The 27,655-nt window shown below is 40.6% G+C and overlaps 1 protein-coding gene across 6 annotated transcripts in view; it reads left to right on the forward strand.

Annotated features, from left to right (window-relative positions):
• The first annotated feature begins 319 nt into the window (after nucleotides 1-319).
• Nucleotides 320-27,655, forward strand: part of LOC104607393 (uncharacterized) — a 33,750-nt gene continuing 6,414 nt past the window's right edge. For 3 of the 6 annotated variants that reach the window (XR_016068545.1, XR_016068544.1, XR_016068546.1), the window contains exons 1-4: nucleotides 841-4,985; nucleotides 5,112-5,176; nucleotides 6,174-6,315; nucleotides 6,402-6,495. Coding sequence is in view for 3 of the 6 variants with exons in the window: in XM_088886362.1 (XP_088742488.1) it covers nucleotides 490-834 (345 nt within the window). In the remaining 3 variants the exon portion in view is untranslated. The other 3 variants (XM_088886362.1, XM_088886361.1, XM_088886363.1) reach the window with 3 other exon arrangements.

Genomic DNA, 27,655 nt, shown 5'->3' on the forward strand with positions numbered 1-27,655 from the left:
AGATCTAGATGATTTCACCTCACCATAAGGCGAAATAGCAGAGAACATGATGTTCTCAACAACAGATATTTCTATAAAATATGAGTTGACCGTAAGTTCAATTTACGGCTCATCATTCGTCCATTTACCTTCCAAAAAGCAAAGGCAAGAGATGTCATTTTTCAGGTGATCATAATAATCGTACGTTCAATTTACAACTCATCATAATCCCTTCATCTATTTTGTACAAAAAAAAAAAAAAAAAACTCTTCTTTCATTTTGTTAAAGCAAAATTAATTTTAACTTTGCAATAATTGTTTTACGTTTCAGAGAAGATACTATTTTGAGCGAGCTTTGACAATTCAACGATTGCGTGGATTCTTTAATTATTAAAGAACGGGGAAATTCAAGAAATGATGCGAATTGTTGCCAAAGGTTATAAGGGGGTGATCCTTTCGATTTTCAACTACTCATCATCTCGAAGGCAATCGGCTGACTATCTTGATTTTAATGGCAACAACAGCAGATGTAGTGGTATCCCCATGGCTTGAGGGGTTACTCAACCAATTGGACTCCCCTTGGATGATCAAATTTGGATCTGAATGGGGCATTCAGGAACAACTGATTGACCTCTTTAGAACACTCCAAGAGGCACATGCAATGGCGAGTTCTACAGAGGATATGCAAATAAGAGATCCACACTTGAAATTGCTCCTCAAAGATATGACAGAAGTTGTGTGCAAAGCCACTTACACATTGGGGGAGTTCATCTACGAAGCTCAACGACGAAGTTTGGAGGGGGCTGATGATGATGATGATGAAAGTAAACAGAGCACCTCTAGGGCTATCAGAAAGGTACGCTGCGAATACTTCTCCTATTCTTTCAACAAGAAGCAATTGTTATGTCGCGATGAGATTCCTGCTGTCATAACTGGCATAAAAAATGAGTTGCATGAGGTTCAACAAAAGATGAACCACATTTGTGTGGCTTCGGTCTCATCAATTGGTAGGAAACTTAATGAAACGGAAAGGAAACTCAAAGCTATTTCATTACTGGGTTCATGCCCTCAGAGTCAGAGTGTTTCCCTAGTTGATGATAAAATTTTTGGTAGGAGTGAAGATGCAGAAGATATAATGCACGTTTTACTATCTGATATATATAATAGGGAAAAAGTTCCCGTTATTTCAATAGTTGGTACTGGGGGGATCGGCAAGACTGCACTCGCTCAACTCATTTACAGGGATGAAAATGTAGTTTATCATTTTGATGTGAGAGCATGGGTTTGTGTTTCCCAGGATTCTGATGTTACAAAAATTACTAGATCAATTCTTGAGTCAATAACCCGTAAACACCAGGCAATAGAACGAGTGGAACCACTTCAACAAGAACTCAAGAATTGGTTTAAGGGAAAGAAACTTTTACTTGTGCTTGATGATATATGGAGTGATGACTGCAAAATGTGGGATGCCGTAAGGGTTCCAATTAATGCTTCAGCACAAAAAGGAAGCAGAATAATAGTAACCACTCGGTTTAACAAAGTTTCCTCCATTATGAGCGCCATAAAAAGAATTGATTTAGAAGCCTTGTCATATGAACATTGCGGGGAATTGTTCAAAAGGAAGGCTTTTATTGATGATGAGATCTGTAATAAGCATCCAAACTTGAAAAAAATTGGAGAGGAACTTGTTAAAAAATGCAAAAGGGTTGCCTCTAGCAGTAAAATCACTTGGAGGACTTCTATTTGGTGATCTGGATGTGAAAAGGTGGAAATCTGTCTTAGAAAGTGACATGTGGGAGGTTGAAGGAGATGAGGCAATAATGCCAGCTCTATGTTTGAGTTATTATCACCTACCAGCACATTTAAAATTATGCTTTGCATATTGCTCTTTGTTTCCTAAAGATCACAAATTTGATAAGGAAAACCTAATCCGGCTTTGGATAGCAGAAGGTTTCATTACACCCAAAGAAATTGGCATTATGGAAGACCTTGCAGGCAAATACTTTGATGAATTGTTGAATAGGTCATCTTTTCAAAAGTATTATTTTGATAACAGATTTGTGATGCATGATCTGATGCATGGTTTAGCAGAGTCAGTTTCAAAAGACATGTATTTTAGGATGGAGGAGAGCAAAACACGGAGCAATAGCAGTAGCAATCTTGAGAAGGTTCATTACGTATCAATGATTGGTGTCCAACCAAAGTCAGTGGAAAAAGAATTATATAAATATAAGGAATTGTCAACATTGATGTTTTTGACATCAAGATGGGATCAGCATATCCTAGATGGCTTATTTGAACAATGCCGATGCCTGCGTGTATTGGATTTGAGTGAAAATTATAAATTGATTAATTTGCCAAACTCAATAGGCAATTTGAAACATCTACAATTGCTTAACCTCAACCAGACAGGCATTAAAGTGTTACCCGAGTCATTGTGCAACCTCTACAATTTGCAATCTTTGATGCTTAAAGATTGTAATGACCTCATTGAATTTCCTAAAAACATGGGAAACCTAATCAACCTCCAATATATAGTGATGGAAGATAACAAGTGGGAAATTTTCAATCTAATAAGAGGCATTGGGAGATTACATTTTTTGAAGACATTGCCTAAGTTTCAGGTGAAAAAGAGCAATGGCAACAATAGTATGATAGGAGAGCTAAAAGAGTTATGTCATCTCCAAGGATCTATTTGTCTTTGGGGGTTAGAAAATGTAGCTGTCTTTGAGGAGGCCAAGGAGGCTAACCTCATTAATAACCATCAGATTGATACGTTGGAGTTGCAATGGGATGATAATAATGAAAGAGGTAGCATGGAGGGTGTACTAGAGGGCTTACAACCATACACAGGATTGAAAGAACTCAAAATAAATAATTATGGTGGCATAAGTTTTCCAAAATGGATGATGATGATCACATGCTATGATATGTTGGCAACGGTAAAATTAATGAATTGTAAGAAGTGCAAGTTTTTTCCTCCTTTTTGGAATCTACCTTCACTCAAAGTATTGCATATATCTGGTATGAAGGAACTGGAACATTTGGGTAAAGAATTTTATGGGTATAGTGATAACAACAATAAAAAGAAGGGGTTTCAAAAGTTGGAGATTTTATCTCTCTCATATATGACTGGTTTGAATGAATGGTGGGGGACAGAGGAAGGAGAATTTCCTTGCCTTGAAAAACTTAGCATCAGGAATTGTCCCAAATTGATGAAACTGCCATCTTTCCTTCCCACTGTGAAACAAGTAGAAATCAATCAGTGTGATATGGTGACTTCTCTTCCAAGGCTTCCATCAACTTCTAAGTTAAATATAAAGAGTTATTCTAAGCTTCAATCATTGCCAGAGTTACAATGTCTTACATCTCTTCAGAATTTGGAAATCAATGATTGTCATGTGCTTCAATCATTGCCAGATTTACAAGTTTTTGCATTGCTTGAGGGCTTGGAAATCTCCATTTGTCTTGTGCTTCAATCATTGCCAGAGTTACAAGGTCTTGCATCCCTTCGACATTTAGAAATCACCAATTGTTCTATGCTTCAATCATTGCCAGGGTTACAAGGTCTTGAATCCCTTCAAGATTTGAAAATCAATGATTGTCCTATGCTTCAAACATTGCCAGAGTTACCAGATTTTTCAATCCTTGGATATTTAGAAATCACCATTTGTTCTATGCTTCAATCATTGCCAGAGTTACAAGGTCTTTCACAACTTTGCTATTTAGAAATCACCAATTGTCCTATGCTTCAGTCATTGCCAGAGCTAGAAGGTCTTGCATTCCTTGGGTATTTAGAAATCACCAATTGTGCTATGCTTCAATCATTTCCAGAGTTACAAGGTCCTACATCTCTTAAGCATTTGAAAATCATCAATTGTCCTATGCTTCTATTATTGCCAGAGCTACAAGGTCTTACATCTCTTCAAAATTTGAAAATCAATGATTGTCCTATGCTTCAATTATTTCCAGAGTTACAAGGCATCTCTTCAGGATTTGGAAATCAATGATTATCCTTTTCTTCAATCATTGCCAGAGTTACAAGGTGTTACATCTCTTCAGAATTTGGAAATCAATGATTACCCTATGCTTCTTCGATCATTGCCAAAGTTACAAGGTCTTATATTTCTTCAGGATTTGAAAATTAATGGTTGTGCTATGCTTCAATCATTGCCAGAGTTACAAGGTCTCACATCTCTCCAGGATCTGAGACTCAGTGATTGTCCTATGCTTCAATCACTACCAGAGTTGCAAAGTCTTACATTCCTTCGATATTTAGAAATCAATAATTGTCCTATGCTTCAATCATTGCCAAAGTTACAAGGTCTTGCATTCCTTTGTTATTTAGAAATCATCAATTGTCATATGCTCCAATCATTGCCAAAGTTACAAGGTGTTGCGTCCGTTGAGCATTTGAAAATCATCAATTGTCCTATGCTTCAATCATTTCCAGAGTTACAAGGTCTTGCATTCCTTTGGTATTTAGAAATCACCAATTGTCCTATTCTTCAATCATTGCCAGGGTTACAAAGTCTTGCATCCCTTGAGCATTTGAAAATCTTCAATTGTCCTATGATTCGATCATTTCCAAAGTTACAAGGTCTTACATCTCTTCAGAATTTGGAAATCATTGATTGTCCTATTCTTCAATCATTGACAGAGTTACAAGGCCTTGTCTCTCTTTGCAATTTGACAATCTTGGGATGTCCCCGTCTGACCTCCTTGTCCACGGGACTCCACAAGCTCAACTTTCTACTAGCATTGAATATAGAGTGGTCTAATAATATGAAGCCCCTTTTGGAGGAGGAGCTGCCCATCAGCCTCCGTCGTTTTATTATTTATAATTGCCCTGATGAACTAAGGAGTTCGCTGCAAGAGGGAGGGGAAGATTGGCCCAAGATTTCTCATATTCCCACTATTGAATTACCTGCTTCACTCTGATGTTCTCATCTCTCTTCTTGATGTGGCACCATGAATCTGATATTGACAGCATTGCATCAATAGGTGGTATGTATTCATCTTCTCTCATGTAAACCCACTATATGTTTTAAATTCAATTAAGTTTAATTTATAACTGCTCCTCCATCCAAGCTCCAATTGTATTAATATCGTTGTTGTCCTCTTTGGTAGCAGGTAGATGTAGATCCAACAGTTACTATTTCTTAGAGGCATCTACATACAAAATTTGTATGGTATGGGTAAGAAATAAACACCACTCCTGCTCCATTAATTAGATTTACAAGGGGACTTATAAATAGAGAACCCTGAACCATCTGGTTGTTTCTCATCACCCTTATCTTTATTCTATTGAATACTTACAGTGACAACACTTAATCTGCTCTACTATCTTTGATTGGATAACCTGTAACTTCACATGTATATATCCATCAGTATGAAACATCTCACTCTCATTAACTTCATAACTTTTAATTTGAAAAATTTATCTCTCAACAGTACCGTCTAACACCAAATCTCAAAATTTTTTAGTGCTTCTACTTTATTCTGATCTATCTCTCTATCTATCTATTGTTGTATTCGAAGATCAGAGCTGAACTAATTAGTTGATTATTGGCTGTTGATTTTGTATTGAGTAGGCAGCAACTATGTTTGGTATCCACTGTCCACCATCCATGTTGCAATCTTCTTTAGTGTTTAGGCCTGGTTTTTTATTTGATCAAGAGACTAAATTAGATTTAATCACTATAGGATATAGGACATACTGTACTTATATAATATCTTTAAAGCCTTTATGTTGTGGTTTTGTATTTGATTTAGAAACATCTTAAATTTTGATTCATATATATATATATATATCGATCGATAGATAGATAGATAGATAGATAGATAGATAGATAGATATTAATTTCTAATTTGATCAATTGCAAGACTAGAGTGGGGACTATGCCATTGTACACATGCTTCTAGTTTGAACTAACATTTATTTATCCATTCTTTCCTAAATAAGAAGCCTAGCCATATTTTTTTTTTCTTATCCAATTAATCTATACACAACATTCAAATCCTAGTAACACCTCCCTCTCAATCTCTCATAAAGAAAACATGTTTAAATGTGGATTTATTTACTGTTTTTGATCAAAACATGTCTCAGCAATTTAATATAAATTTTGATTCTTTTTAATACTTGTACTTATGTTCTATAATTGTGGATTTTTTGATTGTTTTCATTTGAAACAGGGCCCACTCCAGTGGGTTAGCAGATCAGCAAATGCAATGGCTGATTCTCTGGCCAAGCAAGGGGTGATCTGCTTTGGGCTACTTTGCAATTTGTATCTCTGGTTTGGGCATGTTTAGTGTTTATGATTCAGTCCTTGGGGAGGTAACATCTCGTGCCTCTTCCTAGGCTGCTTGTATTTCTGATATTTATTTCAATAAAAGTACTCTCATTTATTAAAAAAAAAACAGGGCCCAACTCCAGTTGCATTGAATTTGCTATCTGCTGATATGAACACACGTATGGAGCTAGCTTTCTGCTCAGCGTTTGTCTTAATGAGCCCAAGTATGTAGTAGTAGTAGATCTCAAATATCACAGCTGAACCTCATTAACCATGTGATCATTACCAACCAATAAGCACCCATCAAAGCAATGCCTGTTGCTTCTCTTCCTCCAGATCATATTTCTGGTGTTACCCTACTGCTCATTTTCATTATGCATATATGCTCAGATTGGGACTATTGGATCATTTAGAAGTCACTAGGTACGATATCATTTCTTTTGTTCTAGTTTTCTGTATATTAGTTAGTAGTCTAAATGCATTATTTTAACATATGAATCAATTATTTTTATATTGTGTAGTGTAGATATATTTATTACAGAGACTAGTTGTTAAGTAAGAATTTTCCCTTAAAGGACAGCCATACATATAAACAACTTGCTGACTTCATTTTAATTATTTTCATCAGTATTTCATGTAGGATCAGTTTTAGCATCAAGGGGGAGTACTCTTGAGATCACAAATGCACAGAACATGAAAAAGCTTTTCACACTTTTTACACATTTAAACAAGGGGCTATGAAGTTTACATTCAGTAATTCTTATGATGAATTCAAGGACTCCATGACTGTACCATTGATCTTGTATATAAGTGATGAATTATTGACACATACAGTCAGATATGAATATGATATTCTGATTTTAATAGTTTGCTGCAATATCCTTCTATAGCCTACTTTGGAGTGGATAATCAACTATACTAAGAATTGGTTTTGCAAGGGTCGCAATGATTGTGATCAACTGAAGAAACCAAAACATATGCACTTCTCTAGGTCTTAATCTGTCAAAGCCTGTTTGGTATAAGAACAGTGAAACTGAATAAATGGTGATATAGGTTAATCAAATGGATCTTTGTAGTTTTTTGAGTTTCAACCCTTTGTGTTGCTAGATAGTCAGACTGTCAGTGTGCTAGTTTTTGAATTGACAACTTTCTAGAATTTGGAGCTCTTCTGAAAATTTCTGTTCTGTTATTCTGTGCCATCTGCTAACATTTTTAATTGCAAAGTCATGTTAAAATCTGTAATTCCTTTTGATTAGTGATGAAGATGGGGACTTGGAAATAATGAACCTGCCTAACCCCAGAATCCAAGGCATTTTAGATCTTGTTTGTGGGATGCATATCTATTTTCATGATTTAGTTCATTACTGATTCAATACATGTTTTCTTCATTTTCCAAGGAATATGTGCAATTCCTATTTCTCATTCAGCTGTTGGGCTCAAGTACAAGAAATCGGATTGTGATTGTTGTGTATGCTTTGAATTCCATTTGCAGTCCGCTCCATGACCCAACTCAACTTTTGTGGAAAAGGAACTGAAGGGGAAAATTCATTGAGGTTTGTGGTGGATGCAAAGGGCTTGGGTCCTGTATATACTGCACCTGTCCCTTGGGTTCGAAATGAGTGTTACACGGGACAGAGTGAGAGAGAGAGGGCTTTGGGTGTACAGGGTTCAAGGGTTTGAGAGAATCTGTTCATAATGTATTCCGTTGTTGATTATAGTGGATTCCTGCTGCTAAGGCTGCAACTTGGGCTGAAAAGGTTGGGTTGGGTTGGGTCGGGTTGATGCTTGGGTTAGGGTTAGGGTTGAAATTCATGAACCCAACTTTACTTCGGGTTAGGTTAGGGTTGACCCCTTAGGCAACCCAACCCAACCCGAATCCGACTCCGACTCCGTAGTACATGTCATATATAAATATATGTTATATGTTATATATAACATACATTGATTGGTTTAGATGCTTGATATTTGTATAGCCCCCACCACATAGTATCATGTATTTATTTTAAGATAATTACTTCACTTAATCATAATTAGAAAGACTAAAACCTCAATAGCATTATTTTATGTTCTTTGAAAATTTTATTCATCTCCTCTCTGTTGTTTGCCGCACATAAAAGATCTATCATAAGTCATAACTCATAGTAAACTATAGTCATTTCTAACTTGTTTTTCTGAATTTTGTACCAACAAAACAAAAAAAAAACGTCAACAAACAAAGAAGAAGAAGAAGAAGAAGAAGAAGAAGAAGAAGAAGAAGAAGAAGGAGATCTGAGAATGGCGGCTTCATCACTTCAACCGGCCCTATAATCTTATATAGATGTTTACAAAGTAATGTTGCAAGAATGGACTAGAATGCCCCTAATATTGATGGGACACCTAGACATAAAAAGAATAAAACAAGTTTAGGCCCAATAACTAAGAACTTAAAACATAAATAAGACTAACATAAACACTAAACCAATTGAACCAACACTCCCCCTCAAGCTAAGCATGGATGTTAGTCATGTTTAGCTTGCTAAGTAAATCTAAGAATTTCATTGAAGCTTGTCCTTTTGTTAGCTTATCTGCAATCTGCATATCGGAAGGAGTATAAGGAATGCAAAGTTCCCCCGAGACTATCGTTTCTCTAATGAAGTGTCGGTCAATCTCAATACGCTTCATCCTATCATGTTGCACTAGGTTATTTGCAATATTGATGGCAGCCTTGTTGTCACACTATAGCCTGAGAGGACACTCGACCCTTATCCCGAGCTCACCAAGAAGGGTCCTAAGCCACAATAGTTCAACAACACCATGAGCCATAGCTCGATATTCAGCCTCTGCACTTGATCTAGCAACCACATTTTGCTTTTTACTTTGCCATGTAACCAAATTCCCTCCCACAAATGTGCAATACCCAGAAGTAGACTTCTTGTCTCCAATAGAACCAACCCAATCTGCATCAGTATATGCTTCAATTTCAATTTTATTGTGTTTTTTGAACAGAATTCCTTTTCCTGGGCAAGTCTTCAAATACCTAAGAATCCTTTCCGCTGTTCTCATATGAGGAATCTTTGGAGAGTGCATGAACTGGCTGACAACATGTACAACATAAGCAATATCTGGTCGAGTGATAGACAGATATATCAATTTCCCTACCAGTTTTTGGTATCTCTCTTTATCAAGGTAGTCCTCTCCAATTGATTCTTGTAGACAATGATTCTGTTCTATTAGAGTATCTGTTGGTCTACTCCCCATCATACCTGTCTCCTCTAGAAGATCAAGGATGTACTTCCGTTGACATATATAGATGCCCTCTTGTGACCTAGCAACTTCAATTTCAAGGAAGTATCTCAGATGGCCTAAGTCTTTGATCTCAAACTCAGATGCCAAGAACTCCTTCAATCTTTTTTATCTCTTCTAGATCATTCCCTATAATCACCGTATCATCCACATAGATGATGAGTGCCGTAAGTCTACTATCTTGTTTCCTTATGAACAAAGTATGATTTGCACCACTTTGAGTGTATCCCACTCTCTTCATGGCTCCACAGAGCTTCTCAAACCAAGCTTGAGCAGACTGCTTAAGACCATATAATGCTTTCCTCAGTCTATACACTTTCCCATCAAGACCATAACCTGGTGGAGGATCCATGAATACCTCTTCACGTAGATCGCCATTTAGGAAAGTGTTCTTCACATCCAACTGATGTAGCTCCCATGAGAAGTTTGCAACTAATGACAATAGAACCCGGATTGTGTTGAGCTTTGCAACTGGAGCAAAGGTTTCTTTGTAGTCAATCCCTTCTTTTTGAGTAAACCCCTTTGCCACTAGTCTAGCCTTGTATCTTTCAATGGACCCGTCCTCCCTATGCTTCACAGTGAACACCCCCATTTGCATCCCACAGTGCTCTTCCCTTCTGGTAGATCCACTAATTCCCAAGTCCTGGCTTTCATTATGGCTTTCATTTCTTCATTCATAGCCTCTCTACATCTTGGATCAGACATTGCCTTTGAGTACCTAGTAGGGACATGCACGAAAGAGAGAGAAGGCACAAAGGAATAGTAACGAGGAGATAAACGTGAGTAAGAAACATTTTTAGCAATGGGGTGTCAGATAGTACAAGAACGGGTAGGTTTACGAAGAGCAATAGGGAGATCCAAATCAGAAGTGTGGGTGATAAGATTACCTGGAGTTGTTGAGGCAGCTTGATCCGAGTCCCATTGGTTGCTGCCATGAGTTGGAGGGTCTTTTTTCCTTCTGTTGTAGGTGATTCTCATATGTTTTTGTTGTCTACTAGTGTTAACAGGTTTAATGGAAGCCTCACTAGATTCACCTGGGATGCTACAATTAGGAGGACCAGGAGGAGAAGATGGAAGGCTTGAGGCTGAAAGAGGCACAAAAAAAGAGGGAGAAGAAGAATCCTCTTCCATCCCACTAGTCTCCCCTTGAAGAGGATTTTGGGAAGAATGAAAATAGGATTGAGACTCAAAAAATACCACATCCTTTGTGACGTATTTCTTCTTGGTAACGGGATCATAACGCTTGTAACCCTTCTGCGTAGGAGAATACCCTAGAAAGATTCCTTTCATAGCCCTAGGATCCAACTTGGTCTTCTTTGGATCCTTTACATGAATAAAACATACACAACCAAAGACTCTAGGTGGAAGAGGAAAGTCTGGAAGATTAGGGCAAAGGACAGATAAAGAAGTTTTCATACCCAACACCTTAGATGGCATCCGATTTATCAGATATGATACGGTAATGACTAGTTGAGACCAACAGTGCTTGGGAACCTTTTGCTGAAATAGTAAAACTCGAGCTGTCTTCAATAAGTGTTTATTTTTGCGCTCAACAACCCCATTCTGTTGAGGGGTACTAGCACAAGATGACTAGTGTAGCATGCCTACATCCTCCATGAACAGGTTCAAGGAACTTTCAAAATATTCAGTAGCATTGTCTGAACGGAATTGCTTAATCTTCTTGTCGAATTGAGTTTCAATCATTTTACAAAATGCCATGGTTATCTGTGACACTTCATCACGTCCTTTTAACAAGTAGATCCATGTGCATCATGAATAGTAATCAATAAAACTGATAAAGTAATGAAAGCCATCTACAGAAACAAGAGGTGAAGGGCCCCAAACATCAGAATGGACCAAATCAAAAGGAGCTTGAATTCCATTACTAGAAATTGGATAAAGAGTTCTACATTGTTTTGACAACTGACACACTTCACAAACTAAACTTTGACTTGAAATACCCTTAAATAATTCAAGAAACAACCCTTGTAATGACGAAAAAGGTAAATGGCCTAGCCTAGCATGCCACAAGTGTAACCTAGCTATTGACTCCTCATTATTCTGACTATTGGCAGCAGATGATTGTAAGGCCGAACTGATGTCTGCATCAAAATAGTAGAGACCTCCACACTCATTACCGCTCCCAATCATTCTCTTAGTTAGTCTATCCTAAAAGACAATGTGTAGGAAAGAAAGTTATGCTATAGTTTAAATTCTTGGTAAGCTTTGAAACAGATAAGATATTGGAAGTAAGATTGGGAACATGTAGAACAGATTTAAGAGAGAGGTCCTTGCTTAGGTCAACCCCCCTTTTCCCAGAGATGGTGGAGAGAGAACTATCAACAACTCTCATCTTATCTTGGCTAGACATCAAATGATAAGAAGAAAATAAAGAGGACATGTGTGTCATGTGGTCAGTTGCACCGGAATCAATAATCCAAGAAGTAGACTCTATAGAACTAGTTGCACTATAAGCAAGGACAATACCTGATCTGGCAAGAGAGGTGAAAGCAAGGGAATTAGTCCTTGGATGGGTTAAGGCCCCGCTAGGGACCTCTACCTCATCAGTAGTGAAATCCAAGGACCCAGATGTGTGGGAATTAGCAGTCTGTGCAATGGGAGGAAGTGTAACTATAGACATGTTCTTCGAGCTCTCACCATTGTGACTAGTAACAAGGTTCCCACTTGCTGTTTGATTCCTCTGAGGCTTCTTGTCTTTTCTTAACGCAGCTGGTTTTAGATGAGGATAAAAAACCCAACAAGTCTCTTTTACATGCCTTTTACCTCCACAATGAGTGCACTTAAGATGCCTCTTGTCCGAGTGCTTGCTCCCTTTTTGGTTTGAAGAAATCAAGGCTGAATGTTCAACAGGTTGTATTTGAGTGTCAACTTGCATCTCTTTCCTCCTAACCTCTTCATTCCTTACTAGATAGTAGACATGGTGTAAATCTGGCATTTCATCCCTTCCCAAAATTTGAGACCTTATGCTCTCATACATTGGGTCTAAGCCAGCTAAGAACTTAAAGGCTCTACCTTCTTCAATTTGTTTATCATGCCTCTCCTTGTCTCTTAGATTCTCCAAACCAAGAATAAGATGATGATCAAGTTCTTGCATTGTTCTTTTTCTGTCCATAAGTTTTAGACACTTTCTCCCAAATCTTAGCAGCATGGGAAAGTGTTGAACAGTCTTAGCCACTCTTGGAGTCATCGAAGCAAGCAGCCAGGACATAACAGTAGCATTTTCCTTGTGCCATATTGCGTACTCCACACCACCCACTTCAAGTTCCTGCTTCTGTCCATCTAAATAACCCGTAAGTTCCCCAGGAAGTAATGAAGAGCATGGCTAAAATAGACATTCTCTAAAGTTATATTCATCCAACAATACATTGGTGATTTGCAAGCTGTGCGGATTTGGGTTTTCCAGATTAGAAGACCTCCCACCAGTTCTATTATCCTTAGAAGACACTTCTCCCGATATTGAAGACATCTCCTTCTCCTTACAGTGATCACAATTGAAATCTCAGTACAAAGAACACGATTTCAGACTTACTGAAGCTGTTACAAGTCTGAGAACCCCCCGTAATAGGTCCGAAACCAAGAACAATCCACCCTTGTACTGTGCTGAACACTTCTGGACTGGGCTTTGACTTCTGCTATCGTAGCTGTAGCCGAGGGCAATACCTCTTTGGCACCTCCTGTGGTCGAACCTAGACTATGACCACCCTTACAATCTGTATTAGGATTGTTTAACTCAGTCCTTCCACCTAGATCTGTTCCACACAGATCTCTCTTAGCAGCCGAATGGCTACTACCTGCTGCAGGGTTTCCACACAGATCCCCTTGGGCCCTACAACCAAGGGAAACCCTAGATACAGACCTTGATGTGTTCTACGGTCAGCCTTAGGGTTTCTTCACAGTGGTCGAGATAGGAGAGAGAAAAAAAGACGGAATAGAGAAGTTGAGAAAAGAGGCGGCTGTAACCAGTTAGACCGATTAGTGCTTTGATACCATGTTTGCTAGAGAACAGCAGTCGAAGAAGAAGAAGAAGAAGAAGAAGAAGAAGAAGAAGAAGAAGAAGAAGAAGGAGACCTGAGAAAGGCGGCTTCATCCCTTCAGCCGGCCCATACCTCTCAAGTTCGGCCCTTACTGCAGCAGCTACAAAAGACTCCAGAGCAGCTGTAGTAGGAGGGGCCGGAATGTCACTAGTAACTGCCATGTGTGCATTTCCCTTCTTATTTTTCAATCTAATCGGCACAAGATGTGGGTGAAGCTTCCAACAAGTATCTCTTGTATGTTTAGGCTTCTTATAGTAGTCACAAATCATATCTCTTTTATCTTCCTTCTTGATGTCACTGCCACTTTGTTTAGGTTTCACAACACTTACCATGGCAGACTGATCAGGAATAAGGTTTTTCATCATCACATCTCTCCTGGACTCCTCCCCTGACACAAGGGCATATGCTTGGGAGAGAGTAACACTGTCCCTGGAAAGAAGGTGCTGTCGTGCAATATCATACTCAGGATTAAGGCTAGCAAGGAATTCAAACACCCTATACTTCTCTAGATGTTTCTGATAGGTAGCTGCATCCTTAGTGGTTTCACAAGCAAATGTTTCTAAATGGTCAATCTCCTGCCACAGGGTTTTAAGGACTGAAAAATAGGCTGCAACAGATCTATTCCTTGCCTTGTAGCAATAATCTGATTTCTCAATTGATAAGCCCTAGAAACATTCTCCCTCTGTGAATAGGTTTTTGCAACCCCATCCCATATTTCCTTAGCTGTATTTGCCCATAAAAAATTTTTACTTATATGTGGCAACATGGAATTATACAACCAAGTCATCACCATATAATTCTCCTGTACCCATCGGGAGTTGCTAGTTTCGGGTTTCACCTCTTCACCAGTGATACACCCTAATTTCCCACGAGCACTAATGGCCATCTTTGCAGATTGTAACCATTCTAAGTAATTTGCACCATCCAACCTAACTGTAGTAATGGTACCAGCCCTGAAAGGGTCTCCAACACCTCCTTCCACTGGTTCCATTTCAGTCCCAGGCTCCGTGGCATTCCATGCTTCTCAAAAAATGTAAAGAAAATAACTGAAATTTGTAGCAAAATCAAACAAAACACCTTTTGGAACCAGCAACACCTTTTTCGTGTCCTAGACTTTCTTCCCACAAAAGATTCCTTTTCTGTGGAACGGGAGAAGAGAGAAAAGAGGCAGCCACCCTCTCTAGAAGCCTCCAAATCAGGCAGGACTTGAATCACCCCTTACAAGAAACTCCAAGGAAGCCTAAAAAATTTGGGCGCCACTTCCTAGATCAAAATTGAAGAGTCCAACAGAAACACGACTCTTCCCCTTTCTCCAGTTTTTCCTGATTTTGATGAGAAACCCTAGACCAACTACAGGGCACACAGATCCACAAAAAAATCCAAAAACTGGACTTACCTGAGAGCTTCGATAGCCTCTTAAATCACCATGCAGTCGGCCGATCTAGGGCTGCATGAGAGAACAACTTCAAGGAACCTTTGGCCTGCTCTGATACCAAGTAGAGATCACTAATTGCAGATTTAGTCGAGTTTCTTATGAAGGAAAGAGGGGGAAGATGAAGATTTCAGTAGTAGAGAAGAAAGGAGAAGAAGAAGAGAGTAGGAAATCAACCAGGATTGTGAAATTAACCCTAGTCACCCCCCTCTCATTATATTTATACTTAACTTAAAAAGATGAGATATTACAAGGATGCCCTTAGTAGGGTGGCTACTAAAAGCTGAACATTCACAACTTAAAAAAACATAAACTAATGGGCCTAAAGCCCAACAACTTTCTAACTAAATAAAACAAACAAGACCAACTCAACAATGTGTTGAAATCTATTGCATTTGGATCCAATGGGTTCCCCCTGACATTGAGCATTCCATCTGGCTAATATTCCTGGAGAAGAATCTTTTAGTTGATCAATGATCACTTAAAAAAGTGGGGGTACCTTCAGATCCAAAATAAGAAAAGAAAAAGGGGTTCTTGAAAAGAAGAGAAGAGGAGAAAGAGCAAAAGAGATGGTGAAAAGCCAATGATGATCTGGCAGCCCCACTCATTGTTTATATATTCATAAAATAAAACTGATTACAATGGCTCATATTGAAAGAATGGTAGGATCCATCTAATGGAGGCCATAAAGATTGCGGAATGGGTGGGCGAATTTCAAAAATTTTCCTACCTTCTCCCAACTGGGAATCGTATTCCCTAAATTTAGAATACAATATTCAAGGATCCTACTTGAACCATAATCGAACCAGATCTGAACCAAAAAGGGAAGGGAGGAATTATACCTGATCCAGAGAAGCAGTATCTCCCAAAGTTGGTGTTCACGCCCAAAGAGGACACCAAAATCCGCTCTTGTTGAAGATGACACAGCTGTAGTGGAATGAAACCAGCAGAGTGCGTCCTACACACTTGATCCTTCTCAAGAATCCTTTGGAAACTCTGAGCACCAAATCTTTTTCAGTCATTTTGCAAGATTGATGTCAAGAATTGATTTCTTGATTTCTTTCTTCTTCAAAGATCGAATCTTGCCAGAAAGAATGGCGGCGGCTGGAGGAGAACTCCTAGGACGAAGATGGCTGAATTGCTTCTCTTCTCTCTAGCGTGTGTGTAAGATCCAATCTCAGTTCGCAGGATGATTTTTGCACACAACCCTAGGTTCGAAATCTGATTATCTCTCTTAGGGTTTCTCCTCTTTTCTTCTTGATTAAGAAACCTCATAATCAGGAGTTATCCCAATCCAAATCAGTATTTGGATAGGGGATGATCTTAATCTTATCTGCAGATTAAGTTAGCTTACTCCTGATCTTATCAGGTGGTTACCAGATTCAAATCTGATTTGAATTTGGTCTCCCAGAGTGGATAAGGTTAGAGGCCCAATCCTTTTGCTAACTTTAATCCCAGATCTGCCCCATTGATGGGTGATCATATCAGCCCAGGTCGAAATGGGCTTTTGGCCCATTAAGTGTTCAGTGCTTAGCTAGTTTCCAATCTACTGCCCAGTTGGGCTTCTTTGTATGGCGTGGGACCCAAGCATTGATCTACACACCAGCCACATGGGTTCGGCCCAACCTTTATTACAAGGCCCAGCCGAATTCACTGAAAAGCTCAGTGAACCCCTGAGCCCATCACATGGACCCTATGGGCCCAACACTTACATTAAGTGGTCCCTGGGCCAAGCCATCTTATAAAAACCCAAGGACTGTGGGCAGGTGCAAGATTAGCCCATCAGGTACTATCCTAAATGGTCTTACACTTAACCTCTCAGCCCTTAATGATCAAGCATTGCCCGACAAGAGATGACCTCTCCCTCGGCTGCATGGAACAGTGCCACACTCTCCACTCACATGGATCCCGGGAATTAAAACCATTTGCAAACATTTTGAAACTGTACAAATATATATATATATATATATATATATATTAATTTTGCAAAACAAAATTCCAACGATTGAAATCAACTGCCGACAGTTTGGTTTCCATCAGAGAGAGTGCCTTCCCGATCATTACCTTTGTCCGACAAAGGGGCTAATCCTGTCACTACGATCACCCACTCGGATGAATTCTCAGACTGTCCCTACATACCCAGGTTTTGATCCCCGCTAAGGATCTCACTGATTGGCATATCAAAGACAGCCTGAACCGACACCTAGTGAAGTGTCGTAATCGAGTCTAGGGGTCAGGTGTAACTTTCCAATTTTGCCCATCTGTCTCCAAGGTCCAGGGCAATACTGGAAATCTGGTCCGATTCAAGGATTCGAGTAATCCCATACTGCATGTGCCTTGGGTCTTACCCTGGTGGCCGATACAGGCCATCCCAACACTTGGCAGCACACCAGTATCAGCCTTGGCAGGATAAATCTCTCTAGACTTATCCAATGGCTGTGAACATTTAAAACTAACACGTGTCTCAATGAGTGTCCAGTTTTAGGGTCTTACACAGAATTTTACCAAACAACATGAATCAAGCATGCACTTTATTTATTTACACCAAATATCAAAAGTACATCAAATCAGATTGAAGCTAAGGGTATACAAGACTGTCTAACAGCTCCCACTTGCACTTAGGTCCAATCTGGTACAAGCCGGAGTCCCATACTTTCTACGTGTTTCTCAAACACCTTCTGTGTCAGAGGCTTAGTCAATGGGTCTGCCACATTGCACGCTGATGCTACCTTCTGAATTAGGACATCCCCTCTACCAACGATCTCCCGTAGTACGTGGTACTTCTTCTTGATGTGCTTTGACTTCGAGTGGGCCCGAGGCTCTTTAGCTTGGGCGATCGCTCCATTGTTGTCACACAACAACGGGATGGGTGATGTGCTGGACGGAATCACTCCCAATTCGTGTATGAATTTCTTCATCCACACGGCTTCCTTAGCAGCTTCACTTGTGGCAATGTACTCGGCCTCGGTTGTGGAATCTGCAGTGGACCCCTATTTGCTACTTTTCTAGCAAACAGCACACGATCCTATCGTGAAAACATACCCAGATGTAGACTTTCTATCATCTGGATCCGACTGGAAATCGGCATCAGTATACCCTAAAACTTGTAGTGAACTACCATCGAATACCAGACAAAACTCTTTTGTCCTTTGAAGGTATTTGAGTATGTTCTTCACAGCAGTCCAATGCTCCTGCCCTGGGTTGGCATGGAATCTGCTTACTACACTCACCGCCTGAGCAATGTCCGGGCGAGTGCACAGCATGGCATACATGATGCTCCCTATGGCTGAGGCATAGGGAACTTCTCTCATGCCCTCAATCTCCTCAGAAGTTTTGGGAGACATCTTCTTGGAGAGAGTGACTCCGTGCCTGAAAGGTACGTTTCCTTTCTTGGAGTTCTCCATGCTGTATCTTTTGACAATTTTGTCAATGTAAGCAGCCTGGGATAATCCAATTATCCGCTTCGATCTATCTCTATTGAGTCGAAAACCCAGTATATATGAAGCTTCTCCAAGATGTTTCATGGAGAACTACTGTAATAGCCATACCTTGACCGAAGTCAACATTCCTACATCATTCCCAATGAGTAGGATATCGTCCATGTACAACACCAAAAATGTGATCTTATCCCCACTGGACTTCCTGTAAACACAGTGTTCATCCGGATTCTTCTCAAAGTCAAACATTTTGACTGCAGAATCAAAACGGATGTTCCAACTCCTAGAAGCCTGCTTAAGTCCATATATGGATCTATTAAGTTTACATACCATGTGTTCCTGACCAGCAGCAATGAAGCCTTGCGGTTGCTGCATGTAGATATCTTCACTAAGATCTCCATTCAGGAACGCGGTTTTGACATCCATTTGCCAAATCTCGTAGTCATGGTATGCTGCTACAGCTAGCAGGATCCTAATGGATTTAAGCATGGCTATGGGCGAAAAGGTTTCCTCATAATCGATGCCTTCTTTCTAAGTATACCCTTTCGCCACTAATCGAGCTTTGTAGGTCTCAATCCTGCCATCGGAGCCCTTCTTCCTCTTGTAGATCCATTTGCAACCAATTGCTTTTACCCCGGAGGGCGGATCTACTAGAGTTCAGACCCCATTGGTCTCCATTGAGTCCATCTCAGCTCTCATGGCCTCCACCCACCTCTGAGAATCTATGTCTAACATAGCTTCTACGTAAGTTACGGGATCCTCCTCACTAGTCAAGGCTTCCACTAGGTAACTATCCTGGTCATAGCCATATCGGACTGGTGGTCTGGATACCCGAGTGGATCTTCTAGGTTGGTCACTACCTGGAACTTGCAGGACATCTCCCATTGCTCATGAGCTCTCCTCATTAAGAACTATTTCCTGACGATGGGTGTTTATGATGTATTCGGTTTCTAAGAATTGGGCGTTTCGACTGCAGAACACTTTCTGCTCACTTGGGTCATAGAATAGATAACCCACCGAATCTTTCGGGTAGCCTATAAATAGGCAACGGCTGGTTTTGGACTCCAACTTGTCCGCACTTGTTCTTTTAACGTGTGCATGACAACCCCAAATCTTCAAGTGTCTTACACTTGGCTTCCTCCCGGTCTATAACTCATATGGAGTCTTCGGAACCGATTTGGTTGGAACCCGATTCAGCACGTAGATAGCAGTCTCTAATGCATATCCCCAAAAGGATGTGGGTAATTCTGAGTGTACGAGAAGTGATCGGACCATGTCCAACATGGTTCTATTCCTCCTCTCTGAAACACCGTTGAGTTGAGGTGTGGCAGGAGGAGCTAATTGTGACTCTATCCCGTTGACCTTCAAGTAGTCCCTGAATTCGTCAGAGAGATACTCACCACCTCGATCCGATCAAAGGGCCTTAATTTCTCTCCTTAACTGTTTCTCGACTTCCTGTCTGAACTCTTTGAACTTTTCAAAGGATTCAGATTTGTGTCTCATTAGGTACACGTAACCATATCGTGAAAAATCATCTGTAAAGGTGATGAAATGGCCGCTTAGTCATCTTATGTATCAGGTATGTATCAGGTCAAGTGTGTATCAGGTCAAGTATGTATCAGGGGACTACATACATCAGTATGTATCAGGTCAAGTGTGCCTGCAGATCTTTCAGGTTTACCGTCAAATAGTCGCTTAGTCATCTTACCTTGGAGGCAAGGCTCACAAGTGGGAAGATTTTCTACGGTTAGAAAATCCAAAGGACCATCCTTTACCAGCCTTGTGATTCGGTCAACACCGATATGGTCAAGTCGGTAATGTCAGAGGCACGTGGGATTTACTGTATCACGAGTCCTTTTCTTGGGATTTTCGACCGACGTAGTTTCGGTTAAGTTAGTTTCCAGAGAAGGATGTAGAACATAGAGACCATTCTCCAGTTCCCTGCATGCGATGAATTTGTTATTCCATTTAACAGTAATCATATTACTAAAATAAACAGTATATCCATCAGTACACAGTTTAGAAACAGAATTTAAATTTCTTCTTAAGTTCTGTACATAAAGACAATCTTTAAGTACGAGCACTCCTTCTCTAAAGACTAATTCTACGGTTCCTATTGCCGCAGCTGCAACACTTGCAGTCATTCCCAAGAATAGTGTCACTTCGCCTTCACTCAATCTTCTGCTAACTTTGAACCCCTGCAGTGAGTTACACGCATGAGTTGAAGCCCCAGAGTCAACACACCAGGACACAGAAGTAACTAACATATTAGTTTCTATGACACAAGTTTCGACGTTACCTTTCTTAAATTCCAGGTAGGCAGGACAGTTCCTCTTCTAGTGGCCGGTCTACTTGCAGAAGTGACAGACATCAGATGCCTTGTTCTTCTTCTACTTTTTGGGCTTGTCAGTTTTCTTCTGGGGCTTCTTTGCCTTTCTCTTTTTCTTGCCCGATTTGTTAGCTTCAGCAAGCATAACGACAGGCTCATCCTTCTTGAGTAGATCCTTGGCCCTCTGCAACATATTGCTGAGTTCCTGGACGTTGACATTCAACTTATTCATGTTGTAGTTCATTGTGAACGCATTGAAGGAAGAGGGCAAAGAATTCAGGATGGCATCCACTTGCGTGCCAAGATCTAGCCCGGATCCAAGGGCTTCGAGTTCGTTAATGTAGCCTATCATTCGAAGACAATGGTCATGAACTTTCTACCCTTTGGACATCCGCGCGGTCATGAACAGTTTCAAGACCTTCTGTCGAGTAGAATGGTTCTGCTCTTCATACATTGTCTTTAGACTGTCCAATATGTCATTGGCTAGTTCGATCTGATCGAACTACCTCTGTATTGAGTTGTCCAGTGAGGCAATGACAAAGCAGCGGGCTTGGGAGTTCTTATCCTCCCAATCTTGGTAGTCCCTCCTACGGGCCTCAGAAGCCCCATCACCCGGACGCTCCGGGGCAGGATTTTTCACCACCTTATCTAACTTTTCGGAAGTTAGGACCAGCATAAGATTTCTGTACCAGTCGGCATAGTTTGGGCCCTTAAGCTTGTTATCGTCTAGAAGCTTTGCGAATTGACCGTTTGCCATTTTCTGATAAAACAACAAAGACGTTAGTCCACAACCTTAGTTTGATTCATGTTACCTACATAGATATGGTTTTTAATCTATGTTCCATTTCCATTTGTTCATCTTTGAGATTTCCCTCATTTCTCAGTGACGGAGATGGCGAAATGTCTCTGGAAATGTGGGAAATCACATAGGGTGCATGGGGCCAACTGTTTCTGCTGCATAACCCCACCACCTTTCTGCTATGGATCACATCCACTCATCAAATGAGTTTCCCTTTGGCCTCTGTCAGACAAGGTTCAGAGCCATTTTCAGGTAAATCTTCCTGTCCAGTGAGTGCTGACCCATCATATTTAGGTTACGCCAAGGTACCGTGAGAGAGTTCCCATTTTCTGGTGAAGCCCCTCCCACATCGGTCTATGACGCCCCTATCATCTTATGAAACACTCTGACAGACCCGACAGCAAATGGATAGCCCAATTTTATGGTGCGTTTTCTCATTACTGAAGGACCCATCATTGTGCTAATGACGGAAGGCCTTTAGAGAGTCCATCATATGAATCTCCCTATCGCATGCACTCATATTTGCTGGAGGGAACAAAATTACGCCCTAGTACTAATTTTAGGTTAAACTAGAGTGGCTCCCACTGACTTTCATAAAGTTAGATTTTTGGTGGGCCTTATGCGGCTAGGGTTTCCGTACGCATCCCTTTTCAGGGTTGTGGGGCCCACCATGTAAGGAGAGGTCATCCAATGACCTTAAGGGACACCATGGCAATGATGTGCATTCAGCCATGGTGTGTGTAAGAGCCACTAACGAGTCATCATGGGCCAAGTGCTTATGGCCCATAGTCGCAGCACATCAAACATCCAAACATCACATGTAAAGGAAGAATTGATCCCATGAATTAACTGCTGTAAAGCCCATTGAGCAGTCCATTTAAAATCCATAACATTAACAATTAATGTCGACTAGGTGTATGGGCTGAATCGCAGTTAGCAGTTCTGAAGGGATGGGATATCCATCACATGGATGCCCAAGTTTTGCGGAAGGGACTGGGCGAATTTCAAAAAAAATTTCTCCCATCTTTGCAGGGAATCGAATTCTCTATTTTAGAAAAACATATTTTTCAAGGATCAATCTTGAACCATGAACCAAACCAGATCTGAACCAAAAGGAGTAGGAGGGAGGATGTACCTGATCCAGAGAATTAGTATCTCCCAATGGAGGTGTTCACACCCAAGGAAGGATCCAAAGACTGCTCCCACTGAAGATGGTGCAGTGCAGGATGGAGCATAATCAGCAATGTTCTTCAAAAGAACTTGACCCTTCGCAAGAATCAACTGGATGGCTTGTGAGTATAGCTCCAATCAATCTTTTCCCAAAAGATTGGTATCAAGATCAGATCTTGATTTCTCCCAAGAACTGGAGGTCGAACTGAAGGTAAAGGCGGCGGTAGGAAGGAGGTGGCAAGAGAGATTTTGTAGAGGTTGCAGAAATCTCTCTTCTGTGATTTCAGCTCTGAAGACAAGAGTCTTTTGGTTGCATGTCTAAAGGCTGCCACCCCCTCCTCCTTTTATAGATTTAAAGGGATCAACTCCTAATCCTATTAGGAGCTGCTGATCCAAATTATATTTGGATTAGAAGTCCCTTTAAGTGATAAGGGAGAACCCTTATCTTATCTGCAGATCAGATCAGCCATCTCCTAATCTAATTAGGAGGCTTCCAGATCTAAATCTTATTTAGATCTTGGACTCTCTAAGTGGATAGGGTCTTGGCCCAATCCTATCAGCTGATCCATCTCAGAATTCGCCCCTTTTAATTTGACTGATCAAATCAGCCCAGTTCGAAATGGGCTTAAGGCCCATTTAAGGTTATGTACTCACTTAGCCTTCCAAACTGTTGCCCAGTTGGGCTTCCTTGTATGGCGTGGGACCCAAACATTGATCTACACATCAGCCACATGGGTTCAGCCCAGCCTTTGTTACAAGGCTTGGCCGAATAGTGCACCCCCTGAAACCCATCTTATGGGCTCTATGGGCCCAACGCTTACCCTAAGTGGTCCTTGGGCCAAGCCACCTTGTAACACCCAGGGACTGTGGGCAGATGCAAGATTAGCCCATCAGGTATTATCCTCAATGGTCTTACACTTAACCTCTCAGCCCGTAATGATCAAACACTGCCCGACAAGGGAGGACCTCTCCCTCGACTGCAAGGAACAGTGTTGCACTCTCTGCTTACATGGATCCCGAGAATTAAAACCTTTTGCAAATCATTTCGAAACCATAACATATATATGTATATCTTTATATAAATATATTTTGCAAAACAAAATCTCAACAATTGAAATCGGCTGCCGGCAGTCTTGGTTTCCATCAGAGAGAGTGCATCCCCGATCATTACCTTTGTCCGACAAAGGGGCTGATCCTATCACTATGATCACCCACTGAGATGAATTCTCGAACTGTCCCAACATACCCAGGTTTTGACCCCTGCTAAGGATCTCACTGATTGGTACGTCAAAGATAGCCCAATCCGACACCTAGTGTAGTATCATAATCGAGTCTAGGGGTCAGGTGTAACTTTCCAATTTTGCCCATCTATCTCCAAGGTCCAGGGCAACACTGGAAATCTGGTCCGGTTCAAAGGTTCTATTAATCCTACACTGCATGCGCTTCGGATCTCACCCTGGTAGCTGAGACAAGTCACCCCAACAGTTGGCAGCACACCAGTGTCAGCCTTGGCAGGATAAATCTCCCCAGACTTACCCAATGGCTGTGAACATTCTAAACTAACACAAGTCTCATTAAGTGTCCAGTTTAAGGGTATTACACAGAAACACACCACAGAAACATGAATCAAATGTGTACTTTATTCATTTACAATAAATTCATAATGTACATATTTCTGATTGAAGCTAAGGGCATACAACTGTCTAAAAAGTTCGGCCCATACAACTTTTCTCACAAGAGTGGGCTTTTGCAGTTTTAACCTTTTAAAACTGGGCTTTATAGGTGGGCCGAATTAATCCTCGTAATTGAACATCAGATTTGGAACAACAAGTATGAGAAAAATGGACTGAAAACAGTCCCCTTCGAACCCTAGATTCGGTCCAAACAGTTTTGGTCCAATCTAGTCCGAAATTGTTCGAAACTGATTTTCAATTCAAGAGTTAATTCATGAAAGATCTGAAATTAACAATTTTAATTTTAGACAATCACAAATCAAATATGGACTGTTCGCACCACCTGCAAAACAGAGGTTAATCACTAGGGTTGCAGTTTCACAAACTGCAAATCGCAGAAAGCGAATTCTCCATCTGCAAATTTCCAGCGCCGCCTTCTTCTTCAATCAAGAAAATAAAAAATTACAGAAATCCTATTTCTATTAATTAATTACATTCTTGATCAAATCCTTTACATTCAGTCTAGAAAATAAAAAAAAATTATTTACAGACCGAATTAAATAAAATAAATGAAAAAAAAGGAAAAAGGGTGCGCAGACCATCTGCGCCAAATCTGCACTGCGATCTCCAGGTTCGAACAGTCCATTAAATCAAAATAAATAAAGAACAGTTCTAAATAAATTTTAGATTTAACAAAAATTAATTTCAAATCAATCGCCCTTAATAAGAAACGGTTTCTTGAAATAAAGAAAACAATCTGCGCAAATCTTGGCGGAACATCTTCTGTCCATCTGCGCAGGTTCAGATCTGATTTTCTTTTGGTTCAAGATTCGAACCTGTGGCTCTGATACCACTGAAAGAATGGTAGGATCCATCTAATGGAGGCCATAAAGATTGCGGAATGGGTGGGCGAATTTCAAAAATTTTCCTACCTTCTCCCAACTGGGAATCGTATTCCCTAAATTTAGAATACAATATTCAAGGATCCTACTTGAACCATAATCGAACCAGATCTGAACCAAAAAGGGAAGGGAGGAATTATACCTGATCCAGAGAAGCAGTATCTCCCAAAGTTGGTGTTCACGTCCAAAGAGGACACCAAGATCCGCTCCTGCTGAAGATGACACAACTGTAGTGGAACGGAACCAGCAGAGTGCGTCCTACACACTGGATCCTTCTCAAGAATCCTCTGGAAACTCTAAGCACCAAATCTTTTTCAGTCCTTTTGCAAGACTGATGTCAAGAATTGATTTCTTGATTTATTTCTTCTTCAAAGATCAAATCTTGCCAGAAAGAATGGCGGCGGCGGCTGGAGGAGAACTCCTGGGACGAAGATGGCTGAATTGCTTCTCTTCTCTCTGGAGTGTGTGTGAGATCTAATCTCAGTTCGCAGGATGATTTCTTGCACACAACCCTAGGTTCGAAATCTGATCAAATGCCCTCTTAAGTGTGTTAGCAGCAGTAGTAGTAGTTGGTTAGAGTCAATAAACCAGATTATGCTTTGGCACAATCGCTTGGGACATCATTTTTTTTTTAAATTCTTTGAAATGTCTTTTCCCAAAGTTGTTTGAGTCTGTTCAATTATCTACTTTGGAGTGTGAGAGTTGTCAGTTAGGAAAGCATTGTAGACAGTCTTTTAAACCAAGTAATAAACGAAGTACTTTTGCTTTTAATATTGTTCACACTGATGTATGGGAGCCATATCAAATCCCTTCAATGGGAGGATTCCGTTACTTTCTCTTGTTTGTGGATGATTATACATGATATTCTTGGCTATATTTGATGAAATCATATGATGAGGTTCCTAAGTTAATACAACAATTCCACCAGATGGTTCTCACACAATTTGGAGTGAGAACTAAGGTTTTTAGATCAGATAATGCTAGAGAGTACTTTTGAGAAGGATCTAACCACGTATCACTTAGAACATGGTGTAGTTCATCAAAGCTGTTGTGCATATAGACGGCAACAAAATGGAGTTGCTGAGAGGAAAAATAGACACATTGTAGAGGTGGCAAGGAGTGTTATGGTGCGTGTTTCAGTCCCTGTGCAGTTCTGGGGAGATGCAGTTCTTACAGCTGTACATGTGATTAATCGTGTTCCTTCATGGACTTTGGGGTTTAAGGTGCCATTTTGCCTCATTTTTCCAAATGGAGAGATATTTCATATACCTTTGAGGTTTTTTGGTGGTATTTCTTTTGCTCACATTCTTGGCCCTCATCGCAAGAAATTTGATCCTAAGGCCAAGAGATGTGTTTTTCTTGTGTATGCTCAGAACCAAAAGGGGTATTGTTGTTATGACCCAGTGTGGAGGAGCAAATTTGTCACTATGGATGTTACCATTTTTGAATCCACATTCTTCTTCTCGAGTGGTTCTCCTCAAGGGGAGAGTTTTGGGGAGGAGAACTCACAATCTGTTCCTCTTCCTGTTTCTGTGGTGCCTCCATCGGTTCAGCCAGTACCTGCACCACCAGTTCAGCCAGTACCTGCACCACCAGTTCAGCCACCACCTGCACCATTAGTTCAACCAGCATCGGTTCAGCTAGCACCTGCACCACCAGTTCAGCCACCACCTGCACCATTAGTTCAACCAGCATTGGTTCAGCCAGCACCTGCACCTCTAGTTTCATTACCTGAGCCACTATGGGCAGCCTTAAAACAATATCAGCGCCGACAGATGATGGTTGACTCCACACATCCTCGACCCACACCACTCTCTGTCAAACCTTCTGAAACTTTAGATTCGGCAAATACAGTTCTAGGTATTCCTCTTGAGCCTGTTATGTTTTCCGATGATAATGTTTCTGTCCCTAATACCATTGTTGCAGCTGATCCCACTGACCTTGATCTTTCCATTGCACTTTGTAAGGGGAAGAGAAAGTGTACAACCCACTGCATTTCACACCATCTTTCCTACAGGGCCTTATCACCCTCCTACCGTGCTTTTCTTTCTTCTCTAGATTCTGTGTCTATACCCAGGAATGTTACTGAGGCTCTCTCCAAATATGAGTGGAAAACAACCATGCAAGATGAGATGGATGCATTGGTCAAAAACCAAACTTGGGAAATATTTGATCTTCTCCCAGACAAGGAGACAGTCGGATGTCGATGGGTATTCACAGTGAAGTACAAGGCCGATGGCAAGATAGAGAGGTACAACGCAAGGTTGGTAGCAAAAGGGTATACTTAGACCTATGGTGTTGATTA

This window comes from Nelumbo nucifera, chromosome 4 (assembly GCF_055504915.1).
Source record: "Nelumbo nucifera cultivar China Antique chromosome 4, China Antique-T2T, whole genome shotgun sequence".
NCBI lineage: Eukaryota > Viridiplantae > Streptophyta > Magnoliopsida > Proteales > Nelumbonaceae > Nelumbo > Nelumbo nucifera.